General features: G+C 42.3%; 1 protein-coding gene across 5 annotated transcripts in view; it reads right to left on the reverse strand.

The window, feature by feature from the left end:
* Positions 1-5256, reverse strand: part of lmo3 (LIM domain only 3) — an 87415-nt gene extending 82159 nt beyond the window's left edge. The window contains exons 1-2 of one of the 5 annotated variants that reach the window (XM_072240939.1): positions 5207-5256; positions 2218-2431 (exon numbers count right to left, since the gene is read on the reverse strand). In XM_072240939.1, coding sequence (XP_072097040.1) covers positions 2218-2423 — 206 coding nt within the window. In that variant the 5' untranslated portion in view covers positions 2424-2431; positions 5207-5256. Of the gene's footprint in view, positions 1-2217; positions 2432-2763; positions 2965-4345; positions 4487-4671; positions 4689-5045; positions 5164-5206 lie in introns of those variants that run through there. The other 4 variants (XM_072240942.1, XM_072240943.1, XM_072240941.1 and 1 more) reach the window with 4 other exon arrangements.
* Positions 5257-16157: the final 10901 nt, after the last annotated feature.

A 16157-nucleotide genomic window follows, 5' to 3' on the forward strand; every position in this document is an offset into this window, starting at 1 on the left:
GATTCCAAAATTGGTTAATAGAGGAGAATTCCACAAGCTTAAACACATCTATAGCAAAGGCGATATTGAATCAATACGCAACCTTGAAACGTGAGTGATTGTTCTGATACATCAAAGAAGCTTCAGTTTGATTGAAAAGCTCAGTTAACATATGGCCGTGGCAATGTAATTGTTCCCGAGGTGTTCTCAGTGCAAAAACAGGTCCTACTCAGTTATTTAACCATTGTCCACCTTACTTCTCATTACAATAATAGCATTTCAGCAAATCAGAAAGCAACAAGGAGACTGAGAGTTAATAAAATGCATTTACCACACTACAGTAGTATCTTGCCACCCAAGATGGCAGACTTGGTGTTTTGGCGTCTCATTTTAAGTTTGTTTTATTGTTCAATAATAGCGTCTGGCGATCTTTTCCTGATTCCATATTCATGGGCTGTGCTCTTATACATTTGACGTATTTATGCACATTTTATTCTATATCTGTACTTTAACGTCTAACTTCATTTATATATAAATCTTTATAACTTTTTTGTTGCATGCCATGACCTGACCAATACTCCAGAGCAAATCCTGATTAAATGTATATGGTGAATAAATTTGATCCTTAAAGGATCCTTGCTATTTTAAGTGAAGCAAGTAACTTTATCAAGAAGCAAGTGGACAGTTTACAATTTATAAGCAACTTCAGTAGAACTAGGTAATACAACACAATACATCTGTTGGAGATGTTTTAAAGTAATAAGCACGTACACTATTGCAAGTCCCCTCAACACCAAATCTCAATTTTTCCCCTAAAAACGAGCTGCTCACTAGCTCTTTTGCTGTGGTTCTGCCCAAATTTACAGCTAAAGACATGTTCAAATAATTTGAACCCGTGGCTTGGCTAATGATGATGACATAAGGAATAAAAGCTGTTTTGTCAAGGTGGCCCTATTCTTTGAACTGCATCGAATGGTAGCCTCTTGCTACTCTGGGGTGTGTTGGAAACTTGCCCCAGTAGTTTAGGTAAGAAGGGTCCAGTTAACTGCAGAAGCAATATCAAAATAGAAAATGCAGTAAGACATTGCAGTATGGACGAATTGCTGTTTAATTAAGATAAATAAATCTACAAAGATGCATTCGCTTGAAAGCAGATTCATCCGGATAACGTTTTAAATTAATAACATTGCATTATAAAGAATGCAATGACACTGGGGAAAATTGTTGAAACAATTTCATACTTAAATATGAGCTTTTAAAAATCAACTTCTTTTAGAAGGGAAACGGAGATCATTCTGCACGATTCCACCTTCAAAATGTTGCTTTTGAACATGACATGTAACAGCCAAAAGCCACATTATAAAGTGCGTAATAAACAATTAATTCTATACACTCACTCTTTCCCTCGCTCCCCTCCTCCTCCACCCTAATCTTAAAAAAAATAGCAGCCTGTACTATAATATGTCAAGCACCCGGAGAATATAGCAAGAACAGAAATACTGGCCCTCTGGTAAATAATGACCCAACTCAAATAAATTTTCATGCTGTCGGTTTCCTTCCAGAAGGTCCTCTAGAGGGCGCTGCAGCAGCTTGCGGGCTGGCGTTACCAGCCGTGCTCTGATGCAGAATTTTTGTGGTGGTTTAAAAAAATCAATTAAAAAGTTCCGAGTGGCCAAGGTTACTTTGTGGGGGGAAAAAAACTAAACACGAGACTGCGTGCATCGAGTATTGCAAGAAGCAGTGACCTAGAATTTTAAAAACTATCCCAAAACATATATTGCTCAATCTCTGTTCCAAGGTTGAATTAAAAAAAAATCTTCCCCTGCCTAATGTTGTAGCGGCTGAGGACAGAGTTTTCTTTAAGACCCATCACTTTAAAGAAGTTCGGGCGAGATTCGCATATTGCAAACGGTCTAATTTATTTTTTTTCCTGAATGAGTCAAAAAGGTCTGAAGTCAGCAAAGGGAGAATTAGAGCGACATCGGTTTCATTAGTCATGCAGATTTAATTTCAAACAAAAAAAAGCCCAAAGCAAATCAATACTATTCCTTCTTCACTTTTCCACGTAATTTGCAGATTACTGGGAAATAAATGTTCTACTACGATATGACCACAACACTCTAAAGTAAACTTCATTAAATAATCCTCCACTTTAAATCCACTATAATCACTCGCGATTTGTTTTGTTTTAAATGGTGGGAATGTTCCCCCTTCTGTCGCAAGTTAACAAAGTGGTACCTCAGGTAGTCTCTGCGGCAAAGGATGAGGTTGGCCTTAGTGTAGAGCGTTGAGCCCACCTCGCCTAGGCGACAATCACAACAGGCACATTTTAGGCAGTCTTCATGCCAGTACTTATCCAACGCCTTGAGGAGATAGCGGTCTTTAATCTTCCGGTTGCAGCCAGCACAACCCTTCGGCTTGGTGTCTGGCTGGGCTGAGAGCATTTGTATACCTGGAGAGGGGGAAAAAAAACCAACAGGCACAGAACAGACCAGTTACTGGCAGAACCTTCAGCGTGTTCTACACTGCAGCAGATTACACTGCTAGCTTTGAGCTAATCAATTGAATATTCAATTTCCAGCTAAAATTAAATGTTCTGTGTGAAGTGGAGGACATTAAAACGAAATACTGCTTCATCTGCTGGCCGCTCTCACTCCTATATCCCGAGCTCTGGAGGAAGTGCTCTACTTAAGAGGCACGGACTTCATAAGCAGCAGCGCTGCGATCGCCTGCAAGGAGGCAGATTCAAGGGGGGCGCTGGACGATGACGAGGTGCCACCGTACCTTCCTGGCAAGGGGCAGCTTCCTGTAGAACCCCATACATGTTGAGCTGCTCCAATCTGTGCGGACCGATACTGGAGACCCTTCGCTCCCCGCACCGCCGTGTCGCTCGCTCACGCTCCCCCACATTCACATCCCTCACACCAGTGTTATTAACAGAAACAAGAGCGCGGCTTCGCGTTGAGCACCGGGGTAGCGCGCTATGCCACAATCATTCCGGTCAGTGGATTTCGAAGCTTTTTTTTTGAGATTTGATGATTCAATGCACTAACCGCCCGCCTCGACAGAAAGTGCCCGTCCCTCTCTCATTTTGAAATATTACGGGCGTACTACAGAGAGGACTATTATACTGTAGAAAAAACTCTAAAGGGCCCATTAGTAAGGAGAATTTCCTGATCAAAACTGCAATTACAGCACAGTGCTTCTTCCACTGAATTGTTCCGCTCACAACCATTTGACAGAAACCACATTTATAAATAGAAGGGTTAGACAGGGCCCGCACAGCGCTACATTTAGCGGCGGTTAGAACCACTTTATTCCATTTAAACTGTGGTCACTGTTAAATTGCCTGGGTTCTATTGTGAGCAGACACCACGGTTGATTTCCTCTATTCTCTCCTCTTATCCCAATACCATTGAAGCACACAACCAGCGGTTAACGACAGACGGAGAGAGAAAGAGCGCCGAAACTCATTACCAGCGGCCCGATAGCAAGTTTCAATTCCACAGAATGTGCTGTTTTAGATATTAAAAATTGTCCCCGAGCCGATGGTTAAATCTTAAAGCCGGGGACACGGGGGTAGGTGGGTAGATTTGATGAATTGGGAGTATGGATCCCATACCCAGGAGCACACGGAAGCAAATTTTAAAAAAGGATTTTGCCAACAGTCATCGAATCACTGAGAAATGACAAACAAAAGATTTTTTAAGGAAATTGAAAGCTGGTGGGAAGATTGAAAAGAAACGTTCCGCTCTTTTTCAGTGGCTTAGCGTCCCCGTGGGCACACACCAGCGGACTCCAACGCAAACAAACGTCCCTGTTTCTCCAGGATCGGAGAGGCTTTTTCAGCGACGGAGCTGAGAAACCGATTTTATTCTCTTTCCTCTCAGACGCAGCTGCGAGGCTCAGAGATACTGACATTTTTCCACTCTTATCAGTTTAATTACAGTTTCCATGGCAGCAAAGTGCTAGCGCTTGGCAAAGGCCAATGAGAGATTTGCAATAGCAGACCCAATTTCTGATGCAGCCAGCATACATACACACACACACACACACACACATATACACACACACAAAGCAGCCCACTTTCCCTGTTAGCACGCTCGCTCTAGGTACTAATGCCTCTGCCTCTTACCCCACCCCCTCTCCTTGAAGAATCAGAGTGAAGATTGCGAAGATTTCCATTTAAACCCGGCACCATTAAGTGACGGGAAGGACATCCTTCACAAAGCAATTAATGGCAGTGACAGCGAGCGTCATACTGCTAAAACACAGCGCTGCAGACTTGAAAAGCTCCCAAGAACTCCACCGGGTCTGATCTTCAGGAATTAAAAAAAATGCCTTTGACAAACCAAATTTGCCTTACCAAAAAAAAACTTTCTAGCTTCGGCGTGACTGCGATCTCACTCCAGCCGTGTACATCTTCGCCAGAAGGATCAAGTGGCTGCTACAGATGATACAGGCACCCCGAATCCGGCCGCAAAAGCACAGCGTGCGCTGCAGTGTCAAAGAGCAGCCGGGCACTCGGGGGCGAAGCGTTAGTGCATGCGACAGCGGCCAGACTGACGGAACCACATTTAAAAAAAAACTCCGCTGTAATGCGCTCCCCTCCTGGCGATGCTCTGTGGAGGAAAGATCTCCTGTGTAACTTTAACAGGGGACGATCACTTAGACAATATGGCATCAACTTACCAGGGGACGCGAGTTGCCGATGATCAACTTATGATAAGCACTACTGCGGGGCAATCTGTACAATAAAGAGGCCCCGGTTTTCACTTGTAAATGTACAGAGCAGAAACTAAAATTGACAGAGAATACTTATTCACTCACTGTCCTTATTAAGGATGAAAAAAGAAAGCTCATTCAAAGACTCGGAAGGCAGCATGTACTTGCTTCCAGAGCAAGGTCAAAAGCAAGGCCGAAATACACGTCTCATAAAGTTTAAAATAATGAGGTCCTTAAGGAGCGACCAGTAATTGAGTTTGATCGCAACTCAGCTACAGGTGTTCTGTCCGGGTATCTGCGGCGTAACCTTTCCCCGCGCAGACTGGTCCAGGACAACTTACCGATCAGCTTATCAGAATTGTCCAAAACCCATTCAGCTTCATCATCTAGCAATTCAATTCTTCGCCAGCTTGATTATTAGCGAGGTAGCGCGGCCGAGAACACACATACAGACAGGCTCGACAAACCGGGTAGCAGCGCTCTTATTACTTGGGATATTTACCACACGAACTCACTGACCACTCGACACTCGCGGAGCAGCAGCTTATGGGACAGATCATTCCTCAATAGCCAATTTCCCCCATGGTGAAATTTACAACCAGCCGCGAGCTTTGACTGTGGTCAACCACACGCTCGTCTCTCTCTCTCTCTCTCTCTCTCTCTCTCTCACACACACACACACACACACACACACACACACACAGTTCCCTCACAGAAAGGCAAAGCAACCAGAACCAACCTCTTGAGTGCGTCCAGAACCAGAGACTGTGGGATTAATGAAACCTTTCCTATTGATTTAACCGTTTTACAAAAGTGTAGCAGAGCTTGAGTTGTCCTTTCCCGGTTCTCGACAGTAAAAAAAGCCCTCTCACCCGTTCACCACTGTTTTGAAATATCACTGTCTTTGTTAACCAATACACAGAGGCAGGGACGGGATGGAAGAAACAAGAGAAAGGAAATAAAATCAAAACAAATGGAACAGCTAATGAGGACAATTAAATTAATTATGTTCAAGGAGATGAGATTTTTTTTCAAAGCTGTATGATCTGCTATCCCTCTCTTGCCGTGACTGCTCTGTAATTTACGGGAACTGATTAGTGCATCTATGCAAATCTTTGTTTAAATCATTCAACTAATTAAATGATAGGATTATTCTTCTGCCTACAGTGACATCATTTCCCAGTAATTAGTACTCTATTCAGACCGTGGCAATAGATTCCTAATAACGCTGGCGAGCAGAAGACTCTTACCACTTTCTCAAGCTTCTGACAAACTGCCCAAACCCGGATTATACATTGTTCTTTAACAATCTCGGAGAAGATTTGAATAAATAATATGTTATAACTACATTTGAAAAAAAAGGGGGGGGGAAGGATATCAATAGTTAACAGTCAGCTCAACGCCATTCATTTTTCCCCTCTCCCCACCGCCAAAATGTAATGATAATGAGATGGGTCATAAAATGCTCATCTTTTCATTATGACTGATGAAATGCATTAAAGCTGACAAGGTATTACCTGACAGTAATTAGGTTTTGTCATGAATTAAATTATTTGAATGCAGACTATCTTCCCAATCATGCAATTTTCAGGGTTTTTTTTTGTTAAAAAGAGACAAAATAGCATTTCTCCCCTCTTCATAATCATATGAATTATTCACAGAAATCATCACCAAAAAACACAGTTGAAGAGGCCCATCACTTGCTGCACTACACAGATGTGATCAGTGATTTACCTGCAATGAAGTACTAGTACACACAAAGTGATTTGGTGAACAAGAGATGGAATTTAATCATCAGCTGGTATTCTCCAGAAATAATAAAGAATCATACTCTCTAACCTCCCGCCCCCCCCCACCGCTCCACTATATCACTTTAAAAAATGTGCGTGTACTCTCTGTATCAAGCTGAAAGATTGGTTTGCAACAAAGGCAAACATTTTCTTTCATCGTGGATAAATTAAGTGCTTAATTGAAGTCTCTCAAGAAAACCCCTTGAAAAGAAATAAAGAAGGCTATTGCTTCCTACTTTGAATAGCCGAATCTTCCCTGCACCAAGCAGTCTAATGAATTCACCTATTTCATTAAGCATATCTTAAACTTGAATTCGCTGCACACAACAATTAGTGAACTCACCTTAGATTACAATCTCTGCCGAAAGGGTTAACAAAACAACACCCGTCAAGTTTTCACTTCTTTCTGCTGCACACTAATATGTTGTGTTGTCTTCCCTTTTCTCAACAAAATAAAGCAATCAGGAATTTTCGTAAGCACAAATAATAAACAAGGCGAGGCAAAAATTAAGAAAGGATTCTTCCCTTTCTTTAGAATAAAACTCAGTTTCCAAAGAAGACAGAAGGAGAGCAAATTTCTTTTCATGGGAATGACAGCAGAACCAGTTACTTTTCCCTTCTAACCATGACAGGCAGGATGAAAGGGCCACCTGTCTCTCTTCTCTAGCTAAGCACAGAACCTGAGTGGGCCCGTTCCTTTTCCTCCAGTATTTAAGCACCTCACCAGGTCCCTAGTTAGCAGCTTCCTTCAGCTCATCCAAGAAGCTGACAAGTACTGTTAGAGGAGGCTGTACATGTTGCTCTAATGGACCTCATTAAGTTCTACTTACAGATGTTCTCTTAACATAATTGATCTGTGGTGAGTTGAGAGGATTGCAACTTATTCCCCAGCCCCCAATTACGGTTGGGTAATTAGATCCCCAACCTCCAATTTTTCACATTCACCCTTCTAACATTCCAAAATATCAAAGTATCTCTTTCTCACAAAGCCCACCCCTCCCCCTCCTTTTTCTGGACTGCACTCGCGCATAGTATTGACAGTTAGATCTGCTAACCTTTGTAGTGACGCCAGTTTTAATAGCACATTCAATTCACTGACAGGGCTCCATCTTTTCTTCTTCCCCTCTTCAACTTCCTTTTTATTCCACCACCATAACAAAGGGAAAAGGGAAACTAACTTTGTATAGTTTGTACTTTCTGATGAAAGCAACTGATGATAAGCCTTGGCAGAGAAAGTTCTGTTTTAATGTCTTTTTAAAAAATCTGTTTTAATTCCTCGGTTGGAAACTTTAAGGAGTAATGAAGGAGAGAGGTGCTGATCTGAAACTGTGAGAGAAAGAAATAATACTTCACACCTGGGACAGATGAAGCCAAACTAATGCTTTTATAATGCCAATCAGCCCGGCTGTTATCATCCCACTAATTAGGAAAGCAGCCTTAAACAGAAAGCACTTTGGGAAATGGTAATGCTATGATTTTGCACTTAAAAGCGGAGAAATTTCCTTTACTGTAAGAATCCTGGATTGGCATTGACAATCCTTTAACTAATAGATAAGATTTACAATGTACTTTCTTTTTTAAAGCAAAAAAAAATTGTGCCAAGGAATTTACCTAGATACCCACAAGGGAGTCAAAGGTCACTGCACTTCAGGAAAATGGAGAGCCTTATTTTCAGCACAAGGGAAACAAAGTCACACGTGGTAAGGTCTGAGGAGTGTTAACGGCCGGTTGTCCATTTTCGCTGCAGGTCTCAGGGTTCGTGATTTTTTCAAAAATGGATTCTTGAACCTTAAAGAGGAGAAACAGTTCTGCTTGCTAAGGGCTCAATAAGGTCATTAAAGATGACCTTGCAGCATTTTGCCGCTGTGCAGGATAATCAGAGTGGATATTATTGTCTCGATTGCAGTGAGCAGAATAAATAGTAATGTTTGAAAGTCTTATCCACTGTAATGGGAAGGAATTAATTTTATAGAGGCATATGAGCTGCAGGTAGGATCATTGTGAGGAGAAAGACTGTGTTTTCTAGAAGCAGAGAGGCAGAGGATGTGTGCAGCTCACAACAAGTGGTACCCCAGCTCAAGAAAATAAACTGCTGGCATATACATGATCTGAATGAGGTTTGAGCATTCACACAGGGCTGCAAATGACTTATGCCATCAACTCCAAGAAATGCGGTTTTGATTTGCAATCCCCTGTCCCGCCAACATTTGTTGAACGTCAGCGTGGCCCTAAATCGTTATGTCTTTGGGATAATACAGATCTTCCTGTGCAGTTCTCTGTCAAAGTGGGGGACTGGAACCTTAAAACTGGTGACATATGTTGCCCACAGCAAAGACAATACATGGGATATGCATATACACGGTAGCTATCTCCCATTAGAATCAGAATCAGGTATATTATCACCAGCATGTGTCATGAAATTTCTTAACATTAAGATATAAATGGCCCCAATGTTCTTTGGGGAAGTGGGGTGCAGAAAGGAATTCTCACCCACGCACCATGTTTTAAGATTAATTTGTGCATTTTAATAGGCTTTATCTAGCACCTGCCTAACTATGCCTGGATCACATCTATAGCTATGTAGCAAACTACAGATTAGATTAAATTTAGATACATTTATCACATGAACATCAAAACATACAGTGAAATGTGTCATTTGCATTAACAACCAACACACCCAAGGGCCTGTGAGTGTGGCCACACGTTCCGGCGCCACATAGCATGACCATCGTGCTCGGCAGAATTAGATCAGTAATGGGTTAATGTGGGTTCCTTACAGGCAGAGATAGCAGAAAGCTTATTGGAATCAACAAAGCGGCATCAAAGTAAACAACTATTTTTTGTTTGTCTTCACAGAAGATGGGAAGGATAACCTCCCAGAAACTGCTTTTAGAGGACAAAGGAAAGATTAAGGGGCAGTAGGTGAAAGACAGGGGACTGAGGCAAGGAGGTCTGTGGGCTTGGGATTGTGGGAAGTGGCAGTGACTGGCGAATGCAGAAAACCTTTCACTAAGAGTAGTTCTGATTACAGAGGGGAGAACAGGTCCTTGGTGATGGGGTGCTGGTAGAACAACTCTTCCAGTTCCTGGGCCTCATGGAGCAAAACTGTGCTAGAAAATCTCTTCAGTGAAAACTCACAGCTTGGACTACCAACTAGGATAATTGCACTTATAAAGCATCCATCCTTACTTCAGAATTTTCCAATCTGCTTTCAAGGTACGAAGGTAATTTAAGAATATTGACACTTCTATACTGTAGTAAATGTTGATGATGACTTGTGTAGGGCAGGTGACTGGAAAAGGCAGCTTGGGTTTAAATGGAGATATTGGTCAGGGTGTACTTGGACATTATGGGGCCCGTTTTCCATGCTGGATGACTCCATTTCAGCCAATTCTCTTCAAGAGCATTGCAACAATGACCAGATGATCTGTCTTGAACTCCAACCTTTGGCCAGGTCATTGGGGATAACATTGTACTTCTTTTCAAAAATATCAACAATGGATCTTTCCTGGGGTCTTAGAGAGCTGGCGAGGCCTCGATTTCTCTCATTGGTGAATTGACACCACCAGCAGTGAAGAACTCTGTAATTACAACTTTCATATCTTGTTTTATATTTTACATCTCACCCAACACAAAGCACCCATCTTGGAGGTTAAAATTATCCCAGGCATATCTGAATGTGCAGGTCCTGGGGGTATACACAATACTTTCACACTGAGGCTATCAAGTGAAATACATCTCTTTGAAAGTAAAAGAGAGGTTGACTCCTTGGAGATGTGGGCTACCTGCTGACACTTCAATATAATCTTCATACCCAAGCAGAGAAAAAACAGAACAAAAATATAGAATAAAAAAAATCAAATCAGTAGACTTTGGAGGTGCTAACATAATCTTTAGAAGCTTGGATCAATCAATAAAATAAAGAATATGAATCAGCGGAGATCAACGGTGTTTTACTGAAATGCTGCCTGCTGTTCTCTTTTATTCCTATACGTAGTGGCCTCAGAATGGACGGCAGGGAAAGCCAGGGGAGTAGCATGAAGCAAATACCAGTGGCAGAATGGCCACTGTGGGCAGGGAGCCAGGTATGTGAGTCCATCTGCCCAGCCCTTGACGTGGCCTCTGGACAAAGGGACTGTAACATCCTGTTGGATACGCAGCCACTAAACTGCTCAGTGGACGGGGTATGTTTTGTTAGGTTACTGCAAAAGGATGCTGCTGCTTCATGGCCTTTGTGAGCTCACCCTTGTGCGGGATGAATTCCTTCTGCTTGGGAGGCTTCCAACCCAATGGCGTGAGCACTGACTGAGCTTTCCTGTTTCAGGTAAGCCACTCCCCCAGACTTTTCCTGCCACATTGCAGTCCCCCTTTTTCACTGCACATTGGTACATGCAACACTAGGGGTGAGCACACACAAAATACGGGAGTAACTCAGCAGGCCAGGCAGCGTCTATGGAAGGGAAGAAAGAGTTGATGCTTCAGACAGAGACCGTCCATCGGGACTCATGAAGTGAGATCTAGTGAAAAGTTTTCCTTGCATGTTATCATTTCACACATATGTTCATTCAGGTAGTAGAAAGGATAACTATACCATGTATGACATTGCTCTTCTCCTTTAAGATAGGATATTAAGAACTTGAGAGCAGTTTGTTAAACCATTACCTAGAACAGGCAACCTGTCTTGTGGGAAAAGGATGGATGGTCTCGGCTTACATACGTAGGAGTTAGAAGAGTGAGAGCGGCTGATTAAAGTATACCCTGAGGGATCTTGATGTGGTGAATACATTTCCCCTTATGGGAGAGTCTAAAACTAAGGCTTATTATTTAAAAAAAATAAGGGATCACCCATTAAAGATAGCCATATTTTTTTTTCTTTCCTCAGGGAATCAAGAAGCCTTGCAACTCTCTTTCTCATAGAGCAATGGAAGCAGTACTTCGAATACTTATAAGGTATTGGTACATAGACACTGTTAAACTAGGGGGTGGAATGTTAATACTAGTAGGCTGAGGTGAGATAACAATCAGATCTGCTACGATCATATTAAATGTTGGAGCAGTCTTTGATGGGTTGGGTGACCTATGATTGCTTCTGATCTATATGTTTATGTGCACTGATCATGCATTGCTCTGCCTGTTGAGGATGCCTCAGCTTCTGTAGGTGGCAATTTAGGCAAGCAATGTATGAAGGTTACGCTTATAGCTTGTAGCAATTACGGTTGTCAGAGAATGCTTTTGCCTGGAGAATCAGCACACACATGAGATTTAGGAATGGTCAAAAGGAAGTGGAGGCATAATGGATCAGGTCAATTGAATGTCCATGAAACCATAAGACATAGGAGCAGAATTAGGCTATTTGGCCCATTGAGTCTGCTCTGACATTCAATGCCTCTTGTGCTATTCCCTGCTTGCCACAAGAGGTGGCAACTGAAAATCTTCACGGATCCCTTTCACTCATGGAAGGGGAATGACAGAGAGATCTTAGAATATCTTTGTTCTGTTTGTTCATTGACATTTCCCAAGCAGGGTGATGTCGGCCATGACAGGTTACAACCTCAATAATGCAAATGGCCATAGGAATGGTTTTAACCTCAGTAACGGCAATGCTCATAAGGAATGCTACTTGCTTTGTGAAAAGCCTGCACAAACTGAGAGTCCATTCTTGCTGTCAAGGATATTGCTCCTTGTCCATGGCAAAGCAATTGAGCAGTTGAGCACAGCTCATGTGGATATGGAGTTCCGATCTACAGAGTCACCACATCATTAACTTGTCCAAGTCTCAGGTACCATATTGCTTTGGGTTGATGCTGTTCCTACTGTGCTACTTTGAAAACAGGTCAATAATGTCCACATCCTAATGTAGTATCATGAAGGATCCTTTCTACCCTGCTCATGGACTGTTTGTCCCACTCCCATCAAGGAAGAGGCTACACAGCATCCACACCAGGACCACCAGAGTCAAGAACAGTTATTTCCCTCAAGCCATCAGGCTGATCAACACTTACACTCATTAACCCATCACACCACCCTAACCATTACTTTATCATTTCCTGTCGGTCATCTTATGTATGGATACTCCTATACCTAATGTTACTTTACGTACATACAATCAGTCTAAGTCTATAAGCTATTGTTATGAATTTATATTTACTGTGTCTTTTTGTATTGTGCTAATAGGGCTTATTGTGTTATTTTTATGCTTTATCGGATCTGGAGTAACAATCATTTCATTCTCCTTTGCATTTGGGTACTGAAGAATGACAATCAACAATCTTGCATTCACGATGTGCCCTCAACATCACTGTTCCTTCTAAGCTGCATGGTGCGCGGCCACGCAGTAACTGAAATGCTCCCATGCACATAGCCTTTGTTGCCGCACAGCTGGAATTTTCTTTTATATAATGTTCATATAATATGCCATGCAGTTTTCAGGCTATGCAAAAGTTTCCTGCTCAGAGCAATGGCTGATCCACTCAGCTGTAAGAATATTTAGAGGGAACGTTGCTGAACATCTTCGACCTGCACTTAATTCCATGGTCTCTCACGACTGCTGTCCCTATCCATTCTTTGTCCCCATCCCTAAGATAACTCCTCATATTCCTTTGCTCTGTGTGAATAGCTGGTTTTCAGGTAAGTGGCCTGTCTAGTTAACACCAGGCTTAAGGAAGAAGCCAACTGTAATATTATCTGTAAATAGGCTGTATTTGTCTATATTTAACCATATTTACCTGTAATTACCTGTGTCTGTTTGGTTGCTCTATTAATGTTAAGTGCACAGATCGACTACGTATATGTGTACCATGCAGATCAAAGGTTACATGACAAGAATAGAGCAAAGCTGTAGTTGCATACAGCCCTCCATTCATAATTCAAATAACTCAATTTAGAAATTGTATAAATTGCTCAAAAGCCAAAAAGCTGCAGATGATTGAACCTTGAGATAAAACAGAAAGTGTTATGAACACTCAGCAGGTCAGGCAGTATCTATGGAGTGAGAAACAAAGTTAGTGATTCAGGTTGATGATCTTTCATCAGACCAGGGAACGGATGCATGTAAAATGAGCCTTTCTGGTGCAGGGAAATGCTGGGGGTGAGGAGGTTAGCGGTGGAGGTGTAAATAGGAGGAAAAGTAAACAACAGGAAAGATTATTGAAAGGCAGAACAGATTGATTGGTCAGCAGAAGCAAAAGAAAATTTGCAGATGCTGGCGATCAAAGTAATACACACAAAATTCAGGATGAACTCAGCAGGCCAGCATCTATGGAAAAGAGTAAACAGTTGATGTTTTGGGCTGAGACCCTTCACCAGGACTTATCCTTGCAAGTGGAACAAGAGCCACACCTACGCCTACACCTCCTCCCTCACTACCATTCAGGGCCCCAAACTGTCCTTCAAGGTGAGGTGACACTTTACCTGTGAGTCTGTTGTGATCAAATATTGTAACTGGTGTTCCCAGAGTGGCCTCTAGTGTATCGGTGAGATCTGACGTAGATCGGGAGACTGCTTCGCTGTACACCAGAAAAACCAGGATCTCCTGGTGGCCATCCATTTCAATTCTACTTCCTATTCCCATTCCATCATGTTGATCCATGGCCTCCTTTGCTGCCGTGATGAAGCCACACTCAGGTTGGTGGAGCAAAACCTTATATTCTGCCTGGGTAGCCTCCAACCTGATGGCATGTACATTGATTCCTGAACTTCCCGTAATTGCCCCATCTCCTCTCTTTCAGCATTCCCCATTCCCATTTCCCTCTCTCATCCGATCTCCTTACCTGCCCATCACCTCCCTCTGGTGCTCCACCCCCTTCTCTTTCTTCAATGGCCTTCTGTCCTCTCCTATCAGATTCCTCCTTCTCCAGCTCTTTATCTCTTTCAACAATTGACTTCCCGGTACTTCACTTCACCCACCCCCCCAGTTTCACCTATCACTGACCACCTTGTACTTCTTTCTCCACTCCCCCACCTTCTTACTCTGTCTCCTCATCTCTTTCTCTAGTCCTGATAAACAGCCTCAACCGGAAACATCGACCATTTCCTCTTTTCCATCGATGCTGTCTGGCCTGTGAGTTACTCTGGCATTTTGTGCGTGTTAATTGACAAGCAGATTGATGACCTTCTGAATCTTCAAAGCAGCCTCTGATTTAATTATTACTGGTTTTACCGTCATTGTGCAGATCGCGTTTTCCCGCGTCGTCAGCAGTAATCAGGTTCTTGGGAATTTCGTCTTGCAATATACTCTTTCCTTTCATGAGAAGTACAACATAATTTATATTTGTCTTTTATCAACCCTTTGTTATTAGCCTTGCTGACAAAGTACAACAATTTTAAACATAGACTACCCTCCTCATGTCCAAATATATCCCATGTTACTATCTTACAGTTCCCCACATCTTTTCTTCAAGTCCATCAAGCTCTGGAATCCTTTCCAGGCCTCCATTGGATTATTAACAACAGATTGTGTCCAGAATGGACATCATGATTATATTATAATTGGAGTTATCAGGTCACTAGGTACTGAACCAGTTCCTTTGACCCACTGAGTCCACACTGACCATCAGGTATCTGCACTAATCCTTCTTGTATGACACTTTGACTGACCCCACAATCTCCTCACCACCCACCTGATTCTATCACTCAACTTTATATTATGGACAGTGTGTGATGGCCATTTAATATACTGATCACTCATGTCTTTGGGATGTTAGAGGAACCCAGAACAAACCTGTGATCAGAGAGAGAACATGCAAATTCCATATTGTTTAAACCAGAGGTCAGGTTTGAACCCAGGTAGCTAGGGCTGTGTCAGGTAGCTGTATCAATGGTACCTTTGCAATTTACCTTTGCCTACTTGATCAGGAGTAGAAAACACTGAAATTTTCTGATACAGTGCTTTTGCGTGAAGAAATTTGAGTGCTGATTGTGAAACCTGGTCAACTGCTTGCCTCCCACGGATGCTGCTTGACACACTGTGCTCCTCCAGCAGATTGTTTATCACTCAAATTTCACTTTGATGACACATACCGGCTAGTGATTGTGAGGGTGGAGTTTCTTCCAGGTATGATACTCCCCTGAGATGACATCTAATATTAACCCATGCACCACAACAAGGCAAATACTTCTTGCAAAGCCAAATGCACACGATCCCTTCTATTAGGTGGAAAAGCATAATAACATACATTCAATGCATGTTTGTTGTCTTCTGCTGCTGTAGCCTAAGCGATTCAATGTTCGACATACTGTGTGTTCAGAGATGCTCTCCTGCACATCACTGTTGTAACGTGTGGTTATTTGATTTATTGTTGCCTTCCTGTCAGCTTGATCCAGTCTGGCCATTCTCCTCTGACCTCTACTGCCACTCACTAGAAGATTTTTTGTTTTTTTTTGCACCATTCTCTGTAAACTTTAGAGACGGTTGTCTGTGAAAATCCTAACAGATCAGCAGTTTCTGAGATAGTCAAACTACCCCATCTGGCACCAATAACCATTCCATGGCCAAAGTCACCTAGATCCCATTTCTTCCCCATTCTGATGTTTGGTCTGAAAAAACAACTGAACCTCTTGACCATGTCTGCATGCTTTTATGCATTGAGTTGCTCCTACATGATTGGATGATTAGGTACTTGAATTAATAAGCAGGTGTACAGGTGTACCTAATAAAGTAGCCAT

This window comes from Mobula birostris, chromosome 23 (genome assembly GCF_030028105.1).
Source record: "Mobula birostris isolate sMobBir1 chromosome 23, sMobBir1.hap1, whole genome shotgun sequence".
NCBI lineage: Eukaryota > Metazoa > Chordata > Chondrichthyes > Myliobatiformes > Myliobatidae > Mobula > Mobula birostris.